This window comes from Schistocerca cancellata, chromosome 4 (genome assembly GCF_023864275.1).
Source record: "Schistocerca cancellata isolate TAMUIC-IGC-003103 chromosome 4, iqSchCanc2.1, whole genome shotgun sequence".
Classification (NCBI taxonomy): Eukaryota; Metazoa; Arthropoda; class Insecta; order Orthoptera; family Acrididae; genus Schistocerca; species Schistocerca cancellata.
This window is the reverse complement of record NC_064629.1, coordinates 811,762,457-811,783,931: the sequence shown is the minus strand read 5'-3', so window position 1 is coordinate 811,783,931 and position 21,475 is coordinate 811,762,457. Positions and strand designations below refer to the sequence as shown.

The 21,475-nt window shown below is 44.3% G+C and overlaps 1 protein-coding gene across 2 annotated transcripts in view; it reads right to left on the bottom strand.

The window, feature by feature from the left end:
* Positions 1-21,475, bottom strand: part of LOC126184787 (uncharacterized) — a 355,721-nt gene that overhangs the window by 136,516 nt on the left and 197,730 nt on the right. For both annotated transcript variants that reach the window (XM_049927358.1, XM_049927359.1), the window contains exon 2: positions 5,586-5,669. In XM_049927358.1, the coding sequence (XP_049783315.1) occupies positions 5,586-5,663 (78 nt within the window). In that variant the 5' untranslated portion in view covers positions 5,664-5,669. The remainder of the gene's footprint in view (positions 1-5,585; positions 5,670-21,475) is intronic.

The window sequence follows — 21,475 nt, the reverse complement described above, 5'->3', positions numbered from 1 at the left end:
TTGTCTTCCAAAAAGCGTTTGAATCTGTACTATGCCAAAATTTACTAAAAAAAGTACAATAATAAAGGGTACCAAACAAAATTTGCGACTATGTTGAGGATTTATTAGTACAGAGAACGTATCACGTTATAATGATTGAGGGTCATCGGCAGATAAGAAATTAACTTCAGGCTTAACCCAGGAAAGGGTAACGGGGCTCTTGCTGCTCATCACTTATATTACTGACTTGGCAGACAGTATTAATAGCACCCAAAGATATTTTGCAGATGATGCAGATTCTGTAATGAGAAAAAGCTGCACTGATCTTTCGTCAGATTTTTATAAGATTACAAAGTGGGGCAAATATTGACAACTCACTTTAAACATACAACAATTAAAAATTTTGCACTTCAATAAACGCGAAAGGCAGTACCATATAACTACAATATCAGTGAGTCACAACTGGGAACAGTCAACTCGCAAAAATCCCTGGATGTGACAGTCTGTATGGATAAGATATGGAATGTCCACAATGGGACAACCATAGGTTGGTTGATTTTGGGGAAGGGACCAAACAGCAAGGTCATCGGTCACATTGGATTAGGGATGGACGGAAAAGGAAGTCGGCCATGCCCACTCAAAGGAACCATCCCGGCATTTGCCTGAAGCTATTTAGGGAAATCACGGAAAACCTAAATCAGTTCGGCCGGACGCGTGTTTGAACTGCCGTCCTCCAGAATGGGAGCCCAGTGTGCTAACCACTGTGCCACCTCGCTCGGTGACAACTGTAGGCAGATTTGGGTTCATTGGCAGGATGCTGGGGAAAGCAGTCTGTCTACAAAGGCGACTGCTGAGATAACAGTTGTGCGTCTCATCTTAGAATATTTCTCAAGTGTATGGGACCGATACCGGATAGGACCAACATGGAATATTGATCGTAACGTCATGGGTAGAGCAAGTGATCAATTATTCGTTTGCTTCATGGCAGAACATCACGGAAATACTAAAAAACTCGAATTTACCGGACGCTCGAAGGTAGACCCCAATTACCCCATCAAAGCCTATTTGCAAAGCTTCAAGATTCAGCTCCCTATATATCACTTGCGTAGGCACTACGAAGACTAGATTAGTCTCATTACAGAGATATTCAAGCAGTGATTCTTGTCGTGTTCCACATGCAGTTCCAACAGAAAGCAAGCCTAGCATGTGGAACAATGATAAGTACCCTTTGCCATGTACTTCACAGTAATGTGTTGAGTAAGTACATGGGCTGGAAAAAGATAAGGGGTCACCAAAAATACAACACATTCCAATGTCTGATACGGTGTAGGAAACCAGTTGGCACTCAAACAGCGTCCACGTGTCTCGGAATGGATAAATACAGGTCCTGTATAGTTTTCAAAGGAATCTTATACCATTCTTTCTGCAAAATAGCTTCAAGTGCAGTTAAAGATGATGGAATTGGATTATGATCACGAACACTTCCCTCTAAAGTAAACTACAAAAGATCAGTAATACTAGACACTGCAGTGGCCATAGGAGATGTGACCATTCATTCTCGTGTTCACAAAACAAGTCCTGGGCGATTCTAACTGTGTGAATAGGGACTCTGTCGTCTTGAAATGCTGCATCACCACTGGGGAACAAACGTTGCACCATGGGATGGACATGATCAGCCAAAATGATCACATACGCTGGAGTGGCGGAAGTCATGAGACAGCGATATTTACAGCTACATATGGTGGCAGTATCGCGTACAAAAATTATAAAAGGGCAGTTAACTGGCGGAGCTGTCATTTGCACTCAGGTGATTCATATGAAAAGGTTTCCGACGTGATTATGGCCACACAACGGAAATTAACAGACCTCGAACGCGGAATGGAAGTTGGAACTAAACTCACGGGACATTCCATTTCGAAAATCGTTGGGGAATTCAGTATTTCGAGATCCACGAGATCCACAGTGTCAAGACTGTGCCGAGGATACCAAATTTAAGGCACTACCTCTCACCACGGACAAGACAGTTGCCGACGGCCTTCACTTAACGACCGAGAGCGTGGCGTTTGCGTAGAATTGTCAGTGCTAATACACAAGTTACACTGCGTGAAATAACCGCAGAAATCAATGTGGGACGTATGACGAACGTATCCGTTAGGAGAGAGCGGCGAAATTTGGCGTTAATCGGCTATGGCAGCAGACGATCGTTCCGAGTGCCTTTGCTAACAGCGCATAGTCTGCAACGCCTCTCCTCCGCACGGTTTCTAGGGTTCAAGTGTGGTATAGATCCCACGAAGCCATGGACCCAAGTTGCCAACAGGGCACTCTGCAAACTGGTGATGGCTCGATTATGGTGTGGGCTGTGTTCACTTTGAATGGACTAGGTCGTCGGTTGTGGTCGGCTACGCGGAGACCATTTGGAGCCATTCATGGACTTCATCTTCCCAAACAACGATGGAATTTTTATGGATCACAAAATGCAATGTCACCAGGGCACAACTGTTCGTGATTGGTTTGAAGAATATTCTGGATACCAGAATGAGATTTTCACTCTGCAGCGGAGTGTGCGCTGATATGAAACTCCCTGGCAGATTAAAACTGTGTGCCGGACCGAGACTCGAACTCGGGACCCTTGCCTTTCGCGGGCAAGTGCTCTACCAACTGAGCTACCCAAGCACGACTTTAATATCCTGGTTGATTCTGGCGAATGATGTGACCACCCAGATCGCCCAAAATGAATTCCATCGAATATTTATGGGACATAACTGATCAGATCGTGCACAAAATCCTGCACCACCAACACTTTCGCAACTATGAACATCTATAGAGGCAGCATGGATCAATATTTTTGCAGAGGACTTCTAATGACTTGTTGAGTCTATGGCACGTCTAGCTGCTGTACTACGCCGGCCAAAAGGAGGCCCCACACGACATTAAGAGGTACCCCATACTATTGTCACGCCAGTGTAATCCCTCGCAGTAATGCGACCTTGCAGAGTGACCATGTGGGCCATGGAATACCCGGATATGGCTGGCCAAATTATCACCGAAATCCTGTCTTGTTTCACTCTTGGGGAGTTAACTCGGCCACAATTTGGAAACACTGTGCAATAAGACTGATCCGATTACCTTACTTTCTTCCATTGCTTATAAATCCATGTTTTGTGGCTTTGGCACCACGTTTCCCTATTACGGTGCATTTGCACACCTGAAGAGTGGTTTTGGATTTCATCTCGCCCTGAAATTTCCTGCTTATGGAGCTATCTTCGTGTTGTTTTGGTGCTGAAACACTCGCGATTGCGACATTCGCAGACATTTTTCCGTGTTGTGACTTGGCGGATGACGTTTATCTGCTTTCCCTGTTTGCGGTATAAAAATTCGGTGCTTCTTGAAGCACCAAGAATTTCGACTTCCTTGGTTACGGAAGCATCTACCATAGGAGCAACAACAATTTGCCCAGTTCCGAATTCACTTAGCTCCGACATAATGCAATCCCAACCACATAGAGCACTGTTCTGGCCACGACTGATACAAGCAACGTATTGAGGACAGTGCACAGGTGCCGTTCGTGATCAAATAGAACACTGCAACCTGCAGACTTGGCTATCACCCGCATTTACGTTGAAGTATGTACTCACATCAAAAAAAAGTTTTCCATCACCCCGGTTCCCAGTACTCCTGAAGATAGACGTTGACTGTGGATATTGTATCAGAGACATAGTCCCTTTGACTGTTCAGAGATGTCATTAAACCGGCCCAAAGATGTAAACAACCATCCATGAGCAGCACCTATAAGACGGAGGGGGTCCGACAGCCGATCAGTTCCAGTCATTCCACCAGGAAGGAGGTACACTGCTCGTGTTGTCTGTAGTTCAACCATGACTAGACAGTCAATACCGCAGTTTTATCGTGTCCACATTGTTACTTTGTGCCAGGAAGGGCTCTCAACAAGGGAAGTGTCCAGGCGTCTCGGAGTGAACCAAAGCGATGTTCGGACATGGAGGTGATACACAGAGACACGAACTGTCGATGACATGCCTCTCTCAGGCCGCCCAAGGGCTATTACTGCAGTGGATGACCGCTACCTACGGATTATGGCTTGGAGGAAATCGGACAGCAACGCCATCGTGTGGAATAGTGCTTTTCGTGCAGCCACACGACGTCGTGTTACGACACAAATTGTGCGCAATAGGTTGCATGGTACGCTACTTCACTCCCGACGTCCATGGCGAAGTCCATCTTTGCAAGCACGATACCATGCAGCACAGTACAGATGGGCCTTACATGCCGATTGGACCGCTCAGGACTGGCATCACGTTCTCATCACCGATGAGTGTCGCATATGCCTTCAACCATACAATCGTCGGAGACGTGTTTGGAGGCAACCGATCAGGCTGAACGCCTTAGACCCACTGTCAAAAAATAGTTCAAATGGCTCAGCACTATGGGACTTAACTTCTAAGGTCATCAGTCCCCTAGAACTACTTAAACCTAACTAACCTAAGGACATCACACACATCCATGCCCGAGGCAGGATCCGAACCTGCGACCGTAGCGGCCGCGCGGTTCCAAACTGTAGCGCCTTTAACCGCTTGGCCACCTCGGCCGGGCGACCCACTGTCCAGCGAGCGCAGCAAGGTGGAGGTTCCCTGCTGTTTTGGAGTGGCATTATGTGGGGTCGACGTATGCCGCTGGTGGTCATGGAAGGCGGCGTAACGGCTGTACGATACGTGTATGCCATCCTCCGACCGATAGTGCAACCATATCTGCAGCGTAGTGGCGAGGCATTCGTCTTCACGGCCGACAATTCGCGTCCCCATTGTGCACATCTTGTGAATTACTTTCTTTAGGATAACGACATCGGTCGACTAAAGTGGCCAGCATGTTTTCCAGACATGAACCCTATCGACAATAGGTGGGATAGATTGAAAAGGGCTGTTTATAGACGGCGTGACCATCAACCACAGTGAGGGATCTACACCAAATCGCCCTTTAGGAGTGGGACAATCTGGAGCAAGAGTGCCTTGATGAACTTGTGGATACTATGCCACGAGAAATACAGGCATGCATCAATGCAAGAGGACGTGCTACTGGGTATTAGAGGTACCGGTGTGTACAGCAATCTGGACCACCACCTCTGAAGGTCTCGCTGTATGGTGGTACGACATGCAATGTGTGGTTTTCCTGAGCAATAAAAAGGGTGGATATGATGTTTATGTTGAACTCTATTGCAATTTTCTGTACAGGTTTTGGAACTCTCGGAACCGAGGTGATGCAAAACTGTTTTTGATGTGTGTATTTCTCGCGGTATTTCCGTATTTTTGTCCAACCTCTGTATGTATGTAACTCTCGCGATGTACTTTTTTCTGTTATCAGGATTGGAATAGCCTACCCACGAATCGGAGGCAGCTACTATGAAGGATGTTTTCGTCTATATGCAAGCTCTTCCTTCAACTCATGGCAGCTTCAGGAAACATATATAATATAGCAGTGACTGGTTGTGCTTGAAAGCTAGTATGGCACTGCTTTGATTGTCCGACAATAGTTTGTTCATGCCTTTGCAATAACTGGCACGTATGGTGACTGTAAGCATGGCGTGCTAGACGTACCTTGTGCTCCCTATGCGCCGTCACGCTGCGGGACAGCGCGAGCGCCGCCGCCGCCCACAGCACGAGTAGCGTCGCCATCGGCGCCTGCAACCAATCACAACACTTAGGCACACGCTCAAAGTATACCAGAATATTATTTTCTATGGAAAATAACCGACTATAACTAACATTGTTGCTCATCTATTAATATATACTTGAAAGCAGGTGGTGAACGTTGTAAATCCACATTGGGGACAAATACAGGGTGTTTCAGTACCCCTACCGCTGGGTTGTATGCAACCCGCAACGCCCTCGAATACCATGTACAAGATTTTCGTATTCTCTCGCTCGCTATGCCCAGACTATTAGCCCTACAGAACAAATGAACAGATCTTTTTGCAGGAAATTTAATGTAGTTAATTTTTGTACTGGGATAGATGTTTCTCATGAGCCAATTGATGACGAGCAAGCAGAATGTATTTGTGATTTTGGTTTAGAGCATGGGGTACGCATACACCTGATTTGTGAACCATCCCCATCGCATGCAAATATCGCACGATCGTGGAATGATCACAGTTCGTCACATTTGCCAGCCCTCGAGTACACTGATTGGTATCATTGTGGATCAACCTGTTTAAACGATCTTCATCAAATCCCGAAGAACTTCCTGAAAGTGGAGAGTCACTGATGTCAAAACGATCCTCTTTAAAACGAGAAAAACATTTTCTTGTCGTGATCCGTCTAATGGCATTGTCCCCCTATGCGGCGTAAACGTTTCTGGCTACTTCCACTGCTGTCACCCCTCTATTGAACACAAACATGGAATATGTCGGAAATGTTCCGCTTCTCCATTCCATTTTCTAGCGTCCACAGCTTCACCCACTATTTTCAAATGACAAAATGACAAGATGTAAACTCCAATAGCAACAGTGAGTTACAAATAAAAAATGGCAATCGATAAATAAACCCATAGCAACCGGGAGATCAACATGCAAAACCAAAACGTTACGAACTTATTCTCCAACTTAATAATTCGATGCAACAATACGGAGAATATGGTTTGTCTACATGTAGTGAGACACCTCCCCACTAGTGAACTACGTCACGGCGCGTATTACGAATTCTCTGATACGTGTCATTTTTCTGTATGTCTTGTAGTTTTCACACATCTTGTTCTGAAACCCTGGAAGTACTTACAAGTAACACAACAGTAATGATAATCTAAGGACCACGTCGCTCAGTGTTACTTACTACTTTGAGACAAATGGAATATTAGCAGACAATTTGTTAGTACATTTCACAATCAAGTGGTACGTGATCAATAAATGCAATCCAGTCAATCGCTACTTTCACACTGTGTGTATAAGGCAACACGTTCAGGTGGTGCGTGTTGCTTGCAGCAAGTCTGGGTTGGACCACACGTTTAATAACAATGACCTTGAAGTGGCACGAATAGTTTTTGCTGGGACTGTAGGTGCACGATCAGGCTAGTTCATCCGGCACTAGCCATTCAAGTCCAGAAATACTACGAGAGTTAGTCAAATGAAAACCTTAATTTTTTTTAAAAAATATTATTTATTGTGTAGAAGTGGTACAAAGCTGTGTCACTTTTCAACTTAATCTCTCCCATGCTCAATGCAAGTCCTCCAGCGCTTACAAAGTGCATAAATTCCTTTAGAAAAAAATTCTTTTGGTAGTCCGCGCAACCACTCATGCACCGCGTGGCGTACCTCTTCTTCAGAACGGAACTTCTTTCCTCCCATTGCGTCTTTGAGTGGTCCAAATATATGGAAATCACTTGAGGCAAGGTCTGGTGAGTATGGTGGATGAGGAAGACACTCAGAATGCAGGTCTGTGATTGTTGCAACTGTTGTACGGGCAGTGTGGGGCCTTGCATTGTGATGTTGCAAAAGGACACCTGCTGACAGCAATCCATGTCGCTTTGATTTGATTGCAGGCCGCAGATGATTTTTTAGGAGATCTGTGTATGATGCACTGGTGACAGTGGTCCCTCTAGGCATGTAATGCTCCAAACTGACGCCTTTTTCGTCCCAAAAGAGAGCCAGCATAGCCTTCCCTGCTGATGGTTCTGTTCGAAACTTCTTTGGTTTTGGTGATGAGGGATGGCGCCATTCCTTGCTCGCTCTCTTCGTTTCCGGTTGGTGGAAGTGAACCCAGGTTTCGTCCCCAGTAACGATTCTTGCAAGGAAGCCATCACCTTCTCGTTCAAAGCGCCGAAGAAGTTCTTCACAAGCAATAATACGTCGTTCTCTCATTTCAGGAGTCAGCTGCCGTGGAACCCATCTTGCAGACACTTTGTGAAACTGGAGCACATCATGCACAATGTAGTTCAAATGGCTCTGAGCACTATGGGACTTAACAGCTGAGGTCATCAGACCCCTAGAACTTAGAACTACTTCAACCTAACTAACCTAAGGACATCATACACATCCATGCCCGAGGCAGGATTCGAACCTGCGATCGTAGCGGTCGCGCGGTTCCAGACTGAAGCGCCTAGAACCGCTCGGCCACCACGGCCGATTGCACAATGTGGTGTGTTGACCCATGACTAATCTGTAAACATGCTGCAATTTCATTCAGTGTCACTCAGCGATTTTCCTTCACTATGGCTTCAACTGTTGCAATGTTCTGTGGAGTCACAACTCGTTGTGCCTGACCTGGACGAGGAGCATCTTCCACCGAAGTCACACCATTTGCGAACTTCCTACTCCATTCGTAGACTTGCTGCTGTGGCAAAATTGCATCACCGTACTGAATCTTCATTCGTCGATGAATTTCGATAGGTTTTACACCTTCACTACGCAAAAACCGAATAACAAAATGTTCAAATGTGTGTGAAATCTTATGGGACTTCACTGCTATGGTCATCAGTCGCTAAGCTTTCACACTACTTAACCTAAATTATCCTAAGGACAAATACACACACCCATGCCCGAGGGAGGACTCGAACCTCCTCCGGGACCAGCCGCACAGTACGTGACTGCAACGCCCTAGACCGCTCGGCTAATCCCGTGCGGGAAACCGAATAACAGAACGCTGTTCTTCCCTGGGGCAAGTGGCAAGTGGGGCGGCCATATTTATATTGATACTGCGACGGTATGTGTGCATCTGCACTACGCTGCCACCTACCGGCCATTCTGCACGCTGTTTGTAGCACGCTTACCAACTTACAGGATAACGAAATTTCGATTTGTTATTACAAATTTAAGGGTTTCATTTGACTCACCCTCGTACTTGTTTCGCTTTGATTAAGGATGCAATGGCTGTTGCCACGCAGATAGGAACATTACTACGCTATTACAAAAAATGACCGATTCGAAACTATTTCCCACATTGTGGGAAGCATGCTATTGTGCAGAAGCTGATTTATTTCGACATCATCCAAACTTAATAGTTTGAGCTCAAACCAGGGAAAACAGATATGACCATTTCTCAACTATCACCAAATTGCACAAACGTAACAATGCTCTCAGGTACAAAACATTCGTCGGGCGTTCGTCAAGTGCGCATCGGACAGTCTGAGTGGCACATCTTATAACATGACTCGCTACTCCATGGAACAATCTTTAACCCTTGCCCCATGTAACAATGACGGCGCAGTTTGCAGATTGTAAGCGACATGGCGCACACTTGTGGTCAGTGGCTCTTGCAAATTGGAAATTTGTGGTAAGTTCCTATGGGACCAAACTGCTGAGGTCCTTGATCCCTAGGCTCACACAACTAAATGTAACTTAAGTTAGCTTACGCTAAGGACAACATACGCACCCATGCCCGACGGAGTATCTTTTACGTCGCAGCACGACCATGGAAATATTGCCCTATCACGGTTCGACGAATTTTTTATGTCACCAATCTCTGTAAGTGAGGTACAACGTCCCGAAGTAGCTGACAAGGCTGTTTGATGACTCGTTCATAAAGTATGAGGTACACTTCGGTGGTAACCGTCAGTTCGTTCATTAGGTATTCGGAGATATATTGGGTGAAATACTCCGTTCTGAAACAAATGGAGCTGCTGATTCCATTGACTGCTGTTGGCCTAGGCGTCGTATTCCCTACTGGAGACTGCTGGAGTGTGCGGAGATTTTACGTTTCACAGTGTTTTTGGGTCTTGTTCAGATCCCAAAACCAGCATTGAAATCATCCTATTTCTTTCTTGCTCTTTTTGATGACCACATTGAGCTGTAGGGTGATGGTCAACACACAGTAGTAGTAACTGAGATCATCGAAGTTCAAAGAGCCGGCCGTTGTGGCCGAGCGGTTCCAGGCGCTTCAGTGTGGAACCGCGCTGTTACTACGGTCCCACGTTCGAATCCTGCCTCAGGCATGGATGTGTGTCAAGTCCTTTGGTTAGTTAGGTTTAAGTAGTTCTAAGTCTAGGGGACTAATGACCTCAGATGTTAAGTCCCATAGTGCTTAGAGCCATTTGAAGAATTTGACTTCAAAGATCTACGAGGGTGTGCTCAAAATAACGCCTCCGAATTTTCTGTGTGAAAACTCTTAAACATTGTTAAAAAAAACGTTAGTAACATTCTACATTTTTATTCTTCATGTCTAAATATTTTCAGCCCTCAGCCGCTACAAGGCTCCGAATTGTAGCATATCACCTGGCGGTGTGTAACGTAACTATGTCGGTGCTTGGGGAACAGCGTGCTGTAATCGAGTTTCGAATTCGAAGAGTTTTCCACACACGGAGCATCCTATGCTTCAGCAAGACAGTACACAGCACACAAGAGCGTTGCATCTGCAACAATCGGACGCCTTGGTTTCACTGTCACCGATCGTCCCCCATACGGTCCCGACTCGGTCCCATTCGATTTTAATCTATTTTCAAAACTTAAGGTGTGGTTGTGGCTCCGTCAACAAAGTCAGACATCTACAACGACGGTATCAACATACTGGTCTCCAGCTGGGAGAAATGTGTTGTCGCCCAGGTGACTCTGTTCCGAAATAAATATTTAGACATGAAGAATATAGATGTAGAATGTTAATGCCGTTTGTTTTATTTAAAAAGCTTTAAGAGTTTTCTCATAAAAAATTCGCAGGCATTAGTTTTCGGCACGCCCTCGTACCAAAACAGAAGAGTTTACTTAAGATAAGGAGACTGTTGTGCCGTTCTCAGGAAACGCTGTCATCGCCTCTGCAATTCTACTAAGATTTAAAACAAACTCATCGAATATCTACAGTATCTAGTTGGTCTTCATTAGTTTTTCTCAGCGGGCGCAGTATCATCAAGTCTAAGCACTGTTGGTCTATTGTCAGTAGTATCCATCTTTCACAGCCATATAGCGTAATATTCGAGATGAGTGTTTTAGCTATTTACTTCTTTAGACACTGAGTGATTATGTTTACTGTTAGCTGCCTTCTTTCTTTAAAAACCATTTTACTGTTGAAAATATTTTCGGAATCAGTATGCGCTGTATTTCTCTTCCGTGATTGTAGCGCATTAGTAACCGAACTTCTCTACAAGTTGTCACTTCCTTCAGTATGGATAATAAGTATTTCATTGCCTATCATTTACTGGGAATCAAAGTTTTGGTTTTGATAGTACTAGTATTAAGTTAGGATCTTTTAAAAATTGTTATAAATGTTAACATACCTAGTACATACTTTTCACTGTCATTTCCTGGGATAATACCATATGATAATTAGACACACTGCATGAAAATGCACTTTACTTAACGACACACGTTTTTCCTTTGTACATCATCATCATCATCATCATCAGTGTTCTGCCAAAAGGCAGGTTTTCACATGGTAGTTGTCCAGGCTTTCCGGTCTTCTGCCATCCTCTTCAGGTCTGCATAATTTCCTCTTCCCTTATGTCGTCTATCATCTTGTATCTCCTTCTTCTTCTCAGTCTTCTCCCACAAACCAATCCTTCCAAAGCATCTGCTAGCAAGCACTCCTTTCTCAATAAACGTCCCAACCTGTTCTTTTTCCTTTCTCTTACAACCTTCAGCAGACATCTTGTCTCACCAACCCTTCCCAATACTCTTTCATTACTCACTCTTTCCCTCCAGCTTATTCTCTCCATTCTCCTCCACATGCACATTTCAAGTGCTTCTAATCTTTCTTCATCCTCTCGTCTCAGCGTCCATGTTTCTGCCCCATATAGTGCCACACTCCAGACAAAAGATTTGCCAAACCTTTTCCTTACTCCTTTATCTAATTTGCCACATAAAAGTCTCCTCTTTCTGTTGAATGCCTCCTTCGCTATGGTAATTCGAGTTTTCACCTCCTGGTGAGATCTCAAGTCTTCAGTTATTGTGCTTCCAAGATATTTAAATGCACTTACTTGGCTAATGGTAGATTGTCCTATTTTAATATTGGATAGTCTGCGTCTTTTACTGATGACCATACTCTTTATTTTTGCTGTGTTTATTTGCATCCCACATTCCACACAAGCTTCGTTCAGATCTTTCAGCATGTTATTCACTGTCCGCTCACTTTCTTCCACCAACAGCATGTCATCAGCAAATCTTATATATTCCATTCTATTTCCACCAATACATATTCCTCTTTTCACATCTAAGCTTTTCGCAATAATCTCTTCAAGGTATACGTTAACCAACAGCGGGGAAAGGCAATAACCTTGTCTAACACCTCGTCCAATGCTGCTTCCTTCTGACATTTTATTTCCAATCCATATCCTTACTTTCTGGTGTAAATATTCTGTATCTGTCATCTCTCTTTCCAATCTACTCGTTTCCTCTTCAAAATATCCATCACCTGTTTCCACTGAACTTTGTCAAAAGCCTTTTCTAAATCTATAAAAATAGCAAAGATTCCTCTACCGTTTTTCCATATATCTATCCCCTATGGTTCTTAACAGGCCAATAGTATCTCTTGTTCCTTTTCCTCTTCTAAATCCGAACTGCTCCTCTGCAAACCCGCTATCCAGCTTGCCATATAGCCTTCTATTCAACACTCTCAGCAAGACTTTAGCTGCATGAGAAATTAGACTGATGGTCCGGTGCTCTCCACATTTTTTAGTGTTTCTCTTTTTCTCTATTGGTATCATAAATGTTACAAGGAGTTCCTCAGGCCATTCCCCTTTGTCATATATCTCGTTACAGAGGTAGACTATTTCTTTTCTTGCCTTGTTTCCCAGACTCTTCAACAGTTCTGCTGGCAAATCATCAATTCCACATGCCTTCCCATTCTTCATCTCCTTCAGCGCATTTTCTACTTCTGCTTCCAAGATGGTAAACCCCTTCTTATCTTCCGGCACATATTGCTCCTCTTCAACCTTAATTTCGCTTAGCATTTCATCCCCCTTATACAGGCATTCAATACATTCTTGCCATCTGTTCAAAACCTCCTGTGCCTTACTTTTAGACCAATAGATGACGCAAATCTAGAAAAATACGCTCTTCATCAAATAACTGAAATTAGCCAAAAAGTTCAGTGGAATACTAATAACCTTAAGACGGTTCTAAAATGCTGACTGCTGTTCATTATGTTTAGAACCACAGATGAGCAGACGTTAATTGAAGTACTCCTCGTTAAGCAAAAGTAAACTCTTCAGAAGAATTTTCATTCTGCGTTAAAATGTTTTCGTCGCATCTAGATTTTTTGGGGGCACAAATATTAGTGTTCAGACATTCTGTTGTAATATAATACTACAACTGAAGACAGTAAATAGAAAATTGAGAGGCTACATCCTATTTTTGAATTTTCATTTGCATAGGACACACTAGACATACTACCTACTCCTGCAAGGATAAATAATATAGATATGAGTACTATAAGTGTTGAAATTACAGTTTATTAACATTCTGGAAATCAAAACAACCCACCTTCAACAATATTACTTTTCCATTACTACACTCCTGGAAATGGAAAAAAGAACACATTGACACCGGTGTGTCAGACCCACCATACTTGCTCCGGACACTGCGAGAGGGCTGTACAAGCAATGATTACACGCACGGCACAGCGGACACACCAGGAACCGCGGTGTTGGCCGTCGAATGGCGCTAGCTGCGCAGCATTTGTGCACCGCCGCCGTCAGTGTCAGCCAGTTTGCCGTGGCATACGGAGCTCCATCGCAGTCTTTAACACTGGTAGCATGCCGCGACAGCGTGGACGTGAACCGTATGTGCAGTTGACGGACTTTGAGCGAGGGCGTATAGTGGGCATGCGGGAGGCCGGGTGGACGTACCGCCGAATTGCTCAACACGTGGGGCGTGAGGTCTCCACAGTACATCGATGTTGTCGCCAGTGGTCGGCGGAAGGTGCACGTGCCCGTCGATCTGGGACCGGACCGCAGCGACGCACGGATGCACGCCAAGACCGTAGGATCCTACGCAGTGCCGTAGGAGACCGCACCGCCACTTCCCAGCAAATTAGGGACACTGTTGCTCCTGGGGTATCGGCGAGGACCATTCGCAACCGTCTCCATGAAGCTGGGCTACGGTCCCGCACACCGTTAGGCCGTCTTCCGCTCACGCCCCAACATCGTGCAGCCCGCCTCCAGTGGTGTCGCGACGGCGTGAATGGAGGGACGAATGGAGACGTGTCGTCTTCAGCGATGAGAGTCGCTTCTGCCTTGGTGCCAATGATGATCGTATGAGTGTTTGGCGCCGTGCAGGTGAGCACCACAATCAGGACTGCATACGACCGAGGCACACAGGGCCAACACCCGGCATCATGGTGTGGGGAGCGATCTCCTACACTGGCCGTACACCACTGGTGATCGTCGAGGGGACACTGAATAGTGCACGGTACATCCAAACCGTCATCGAACCCATCGCTCTACCATTCCTAGACCGGCAAGGGAACTTGCTGTTCCAACAGGACAATGCACGTCCGCATGTATCCCGTGCCACCCAACGTGCTCTAGAAGGTGTAAGTCAACTACCCTGGCCAGCAAGATCTCCGGATCTGTCCCCCATTGAGCATGTTTGGGACTGGATGAAGCGTCGTCTCACGCGGTCTGCACGTCCAGCACGAACGCTGGTCCAACTGAGGCGCCAGGTGGAAATGGCATGGCAAGCCGTTCCACAGGACTACATCCAGCATCTCTACGATCGTCTCCATGGGAGAATAGCAGCCTGCATTGCTGCGAAAGGTGGATATACACTGTACTAGTGCCGACATTGTGCATGCTCTGTTGCCTGTGTCTATGTGCCTGTGGTTCTGTCAGTGTGATCATGTGATGTATCTGACCCCAGGAATGTGTCAATAAAGTTTCCCCTTCCTGGGACAATGAATTCACGGTGTTCTTATTTCAATTTCCAGGAGTGTACATTACCGAAGTAATATATTATGCGGAACTAAAATCACGCTCTTCACACATGAAATCTTAAAGGCTTCATCTGATGGTGACCATGTAGCTTCAGAAAATTTTTCTGTTCTAAACCTCATCAACACCTGTTATGGAAAGTGCAAAAAATTGGAAATTTGTGGTAAGTACCATAGGACCAAACTGCTGAGGTCATCGGTCCCTAGGCTTACACACTACTTAATCTAACTTAAACTAAGGACAACACACACACACACACAGACACACACACAGACACACACACACACACACACACACACACACACACACACACACACACATGCTCAAGGGAGGAATCGAACCTCCGACGGGGCGAACTGCGCGAACCGTGGCAAGGCGCCCCAGACCGCACGGCTAGCCCGCACGACGCGGAAAGTGCACTCATACAGAGTATTTAACCGTATTTTTAGATGAGGTAAGAGTTTTTTGACAGACGGGAGGCAACATGGTAAAAATTTTGCGTGTGCATCACGGACACTATATACGAATGAACCGCCAAATAATGTCAGCTTTAGTCAGCGAATTCATACAGATTATGGAGGTGCCCAAAGGAAACGACAGAAGTGTAGAACCAGATTTTGACAACATTTCAAACTAGAGTGTTAGCTAGCAACCGTACAAAAATGTCAAACTGTGTAGTTTATCCAACTTAAAAATTCAGTTGCTTATGTTTACAAGATGAACTAAACGCCTTGGGTATCTGTCGTACAAACACGGAGAGAATCAGTGGGCGATTATATGAAACGGGATGCTCACATATAGGTTGAGCTGTGGGGAAAGCACATGGAAGGCTCGATTCGTTGGTAGGATGTTGTAAAACAACACTTCGTTGCCTAAAGTATTTTTGTGAATTATACCCATATACGTGCACTCGTACTGTGTTCGGTTAGCAGCTAATAGTGAATGCATGGAAGGAAGGTTAGAGCAGTTGTGACAGATTTGTGTACCCACAGACGTTGTCACAGAATTGCTGAGCTATCTGAATTAACAGAGGCATATATGGCTACCGATAATGTAGCTGAAATTCGTGAAGCGTTTTTAATAATGAATCTAGAATGTTCAAATTCTTTCCCTCCTGAGGCGTGGTGAACATAAGATGGAATGAAACTAATTGCAGGCCGCACTGAGATGTGTATAGAGACGCTATTTCCAAGCTCCATCAATGAATCATAATTGAACAACGTACGTTACACACCGCTGTGCGCTTCACTATGAATTATTTAGTATAGCTGAGTAAGAAGAATCGCGTACGAAATTCAGAATTTGGTTTGACATGATGCAAATCCCCCCATGAACCATGAACGTTGCCGAGGTGGCTTCATTTGCATGCCTCAAAGATACAGATGGAGTCCACAACGGAGTGGAATCTGTGGAGAGGCATTGGCAACAGCCACGATGATTGATATGGCCTCGTAACATTAGCCAACATGTCCTTGCTGTGCTGTTACTGCGAACAGCTGTTAGCAAAGGGAAACTACCGCCACATTTTTTTTCCGGAGAGAATGCAGCTCTACTGGATGGCTTAACGATGATGGTACCGTCTTTGATAAAATATTCCATTCGGATCTCCGCGCAGGGTATACTCAGAAGGACGTCATCATCAGAAAAAAACAAAACTGGCATTTTATGAGTCGAAGTGTGGACTGTTAGTCGGGTAGTAAGTTAGAAAATAAAAAAAAAATGGGTGCATTGAAGCTGGATATAGTGGGCATTGGTGAATTGCGGTGGAAGGAAGAACAGTATTTCTGGTCTGGTCAGTAGAGGGTTATCAACACAGAATCATACAGAGTTAATGCAGGAGTAAGCCTAATAATGAACGAAAAATAGAAATGCGGTGAATCTATTATGAATAGCATAGTGAACATGTTAATAGCAGCCGGCCACGGTGGTCGTGCGGTTCTAGGCGCTGCAGTCCGGAACCGCGGGACTGCTACGGTCGCAGGTTCGAATCCTGCCTTGGGCATGGATGTGTGTGATGTCATTAGGTTAGTTAGGTTTAAGTAGTTCTAAGTTCTAGGGGACTGATGACCTAAGATGTTAAGTCCCATAGTGCTCAGAGCCATTTGAACCATTTGTTAATAGCAGCCAAGACAGACACGAAGCCGACACCCACTACAGTAGTACAAGTTTACATGCCAACTAGCAGTGAAGAAGACACTGCAATTTATGATGAAGTAAAGGAAATTATTCAGATGATTAAGGGAGACAAAACTTTTATTGCAATGGTTGAGAATAATTCGGGAGAAGAAAAATAGTAAGAGAACATGAACAGGGGGAAACGAATGAAAGAGAAAGCCAACAGGAACAGTCTTCATAGAGCAGAACTTAATCATCGCTAGCACTGGGTTTATAAATCATGAAAGAAAGCTGCATACGTCGAAAAGATCTAAAAAACCTGGTGACGTTAGAAGGCTTCGGATTCATTATGTAATGTTATGACAGAGACTGCAATATCAGAAACACATTTACAGGGGCAGATGTAGACTATGACAATAATTTATTGGTTGTAAACTGCAGATAAAAGCTAAAAATATTTGAAAAATGTAGGAAATTAAGGAGATGGGATTTAGATAAATTGTAACAACCAGAGGTTGTTGAGAGTTTCAGAGGGGCATTAGCCAACGTTAGACTGAAACGGGGGAAATGAATGCAAGTGAAGACGAATAGGTAGCCTTGAGAGGTGAACTGGGGAAGCCAGCAGAGGATCACATAGGTAAAAAGACAAGGACTTGTAGAAATTCCTGGGTAAAACACGAGATACTGATTGTAACTGACGATAAAAGCAAATATAAAAATGCAGCAAATGAAGCAGGGGAAAGTGAATACAACCGTAAAAAAATTAGGCTGACTAAAAGTGCAAAATGACAAAGCAGGAATGGCGAGAAGACAAATACAAGGCTATAGAAGCATACGACACTAAGGGAAAGATAGATTCCACCTACAGGAAGATTAAAGAGACTTTGTAGGAAAGAGAAGCATCTGTGTGAATATCAAGAGTTAAGTTGGCAAGCCGGTTCCAAGCAAGAAGAGAAATCTGAAAGGTGACAGGAATACACAGAGGATATATATGTAAGGGAAACAAACAGAAGTAGAATCTTATAGAAAGAGGAGAGGAATCAGGTAAAGATGACATGGAGATATGACAGTGCGAGAATAATTTGACAGATTACTGTAAGACCTAAGTGGAAACAATGCCGCTGGAATAGATCACATTCCCTCAGAGTCACCGATATTTTCGGAGAGCCAACCATGACAAAATTTTTCCACCTGCCATGCAAGATACAGTCTGTAACGGGTATAAATGTAGGTATTTCTATTGGGGACTAAAAACGGTGTGCTGAACAACATTACTTCAGTATTTGCGTCATTTGCACGCAAATAATTATAGCTTTACAAACCATAGTTTTTAGGTTAGTTTCTTTTCTTGTCATTGGCAATCTACATTTCATATCCTCTCAACCTGGGCCATCGCCAGTTATTTTGCTGCTCAAATAGCAAAACTCGTCAACTACTATCAGTGTTTCGTCTCCTAATGTAATTTCCTCGGCATGATCTGATTTAATTCTCACAATATTTGAAAGAAATTGAGAATGTTTTTGGCTGACACGAGAAGAAAGGCGGCTGGAGATAATGAGTTGTTCAATAATGGACGCATTAGTTCTCCTCTCGGTTCATCGTACTCTTAGCATCCTGCGCCGTCCGCAGCTCGTGGTCGTGCGGTAGCGTTCTCGCTTCCCGCGCCCGGGTTCCCGGGTTCGATTCCCGGCGGGGTCAGGGATTTTCTCTGCCTCGTGATGACTGGGTGTTGTGTGATGTCCTTAGGTTAGTTAGGTGTAAGTAGTTCTAAGTCTAGGGGACTGATGACCATAGATGTTAAGTCCCATAGTGCTCAGAGCCATTTGAGCCATCCTGCGCCAGCACCAAAGCTCAAATGCATCAATACGCTGCTTGTCTCTGGCTTAAGGGTCCACGTTTCGCAACTGTAAAAGAAGATGGAAAACACGAGTGCTTCAACAAACTTGGTCTTTGTGTTGTTCGTTATTGCTCTGCAGTGCCAGAAACTGGCGAGCTTATTCACAGCTACTCACTCTAGCGTGATCCGTCTTGTTATCTCATCTTCACAATTTACTGTGCCGCAGGTATTTGACACAAGAAAGATGAAAGTATGCACAATTTCCAGTTCCTTTAATCGACCTATAAGTTGGGCGTGTGTTCCTCGATCAATTATCGTGAGTTTGGACAGACTGGAATTGATTCTAATTCGTATGATAAGCTAATATCCATTACTTTTCTTAGTAGCTCGGCAAGTTCATCTTCACCGCTGACTAAAAGCACGAGGTCATCAGAAAATCGGAGGTTGTTAGAAGTTCTTCTACCAACTGAGGTGCCTTTAGTCCAACCACTAAGAGCGTCCTCAATGAAATTGCCAGCGTAGATGTATAGTTTGGGGATAGGACACAGTCCTCCGAGACACCATATGATACGCTGAAGAAATCAGACATGCTAGCACTTGTTTTCGCAGCTGCGGGATGATCATTGTACAGACTTTTGTTTACTGCTATCAAGTGCAAGCACCTGTTACGTTTCCCATACAACACAGTCAAAGGCTTTCCTATAGTCAAGGAAGCACATGAGGACAGGGACATAGAACTCTCGCGATTTCTTAGTTATTTATCGTATGTTGAGGATTTGTCCACGAGTTGATAATACGCCTTCAAAAGTGAAACGTTAAATTTATAGACGAAGAAACATCTTTTGACGATATGTGAATAGCAGCGCTGTCCACACATTCTGTTTTATCGTCACAAAACACTGCGCTATCTAAATAGTAGGGGATAGTCTAATACTGTGTTCTATATTTTTTTATGCTGATGATAAATGTAAGTATCAGTTCCAAACGCGAGCATCGACTGCAGGGGACCCAGCGACCGTTGTGATTATTGTACGGATACATCGCTACCCGTCGTGTGTATCGATCTTGACACGACGTGGTGTGAGTTTGTGTTGACATTGGTGCTCAGCGGTGCCCTAAACTTCCAACGTGGCGCCACCAGGGCAACCAATGACTGAAGATATTCTACATCTTCATTTACTACATCCATATTGCGCAAGCCACGTGACGGTGTGTGGCGGAGGGTAAATTTGAGCACCTCTATCGGTTCTCCCTTCTATTCCAGTCTCGTATTGTTCGTGGAAAGAAAGATTGTCGGAATGCCTCTGTGTAGGCTCTAATCTCTCTGATTTTATCCTCATGGTCTCTTAGCGAGATATGCGTGGGAGGGAGCAGTATACTGCTTGACTCCTCAGTGAAGGTATGTTCTCGAAACTTCAACAAAAGCCCGTACCGAGCTACTGAGCGTCTCTCCTGCAAAGTCTTCCACTGGAATTTATCTATCATCTCCGTAACGCTTTTGCGATTACTAAATGATCCTGTAACGAAGCGCACTGCTCTCCGTTGGATCTTCTCAATCTCTTCTATCAACCCTATCTGGTACGGATCCCACACTGCTGAGCAACATTCAAGCAGTGGGAGAACAAGTGTACTGTAACCTACTTTCTTTGTTTTTGGATTGCATTTCCTTAGGATTCTTCCAATGTATCTCAGTCTGGCATCTGTTTTACCGACGATCAACTTTATATGATCATTCCATTTTAAATCACTCCTAATGCCTACTCCCAGATAATTTATGGAATTAACTGCTTCCAGTTGCTGACATGCTATATTGTAGCTAAATGATAAAGGATCATTCTTTCTATGTATTCGCAGCACATTACACTTGTCTACATTGAGATTCAATTGCCATTCCATGCACCATGCGTCAATTGGTTGCAGGTCCTCCTGCATTTCAGTACAATTTTCCATTGTTACAACCTCTCGATATACTACAGCATCATCCGCAAAAAGCCTCAGTGAACTTCCGATGTTATCCACAAGGTCATTTATGTATATTGTGAATAGCAACGGTCCTACGACACTCCCCTGCGGCACACCTGAAATCACTCTTACTTAGGAAGACTTCTCTCCATTGAGAATGACATGTTGCGTTCTGTTATCTAGGAACTCTTCAGTCCAATCACACAATTGGTCTGCTAGTCCATATGCTCTTACTTTGTCCATTAAACGACTGTGGGGAACTGTATCGAACGCCTTGCGGAAGTCAATAAACACGGAATCTACCTGGGAACCCGTGTCTATGGCCCTTAGAGTCTCGTGGACGAATAGCGCAAGCTGGGTTTCACACGATCGACTTTTTCGAAACCTATGCTGAATCCTACACAGTAGATTTCTAGTCTCTAGAAAAGTCATTATACTCGAGCATAATACGTGTTCCAAGATTCTACAACTGATCGACGTTAGAGCTTAATGAGAGAAATTGGTTAAATAAATCAAATAAGGTAAGATGAATCCTGTGACCATGTATCTGTACACTAACCATCAGTTATTGTGTGTATTGGATCGTTAGAAATGCTGTCAATTTTTGCTCTTTGTGTCTAGGAACAATATCTACTCAGAGCATGGTGTGGTTACAGCAAAAATGCGAGTAAAAGCAAAATTTTTTGTTGTCTCTCTCCATGTATTTTCCATCAAAAGGAACTGTCTGGG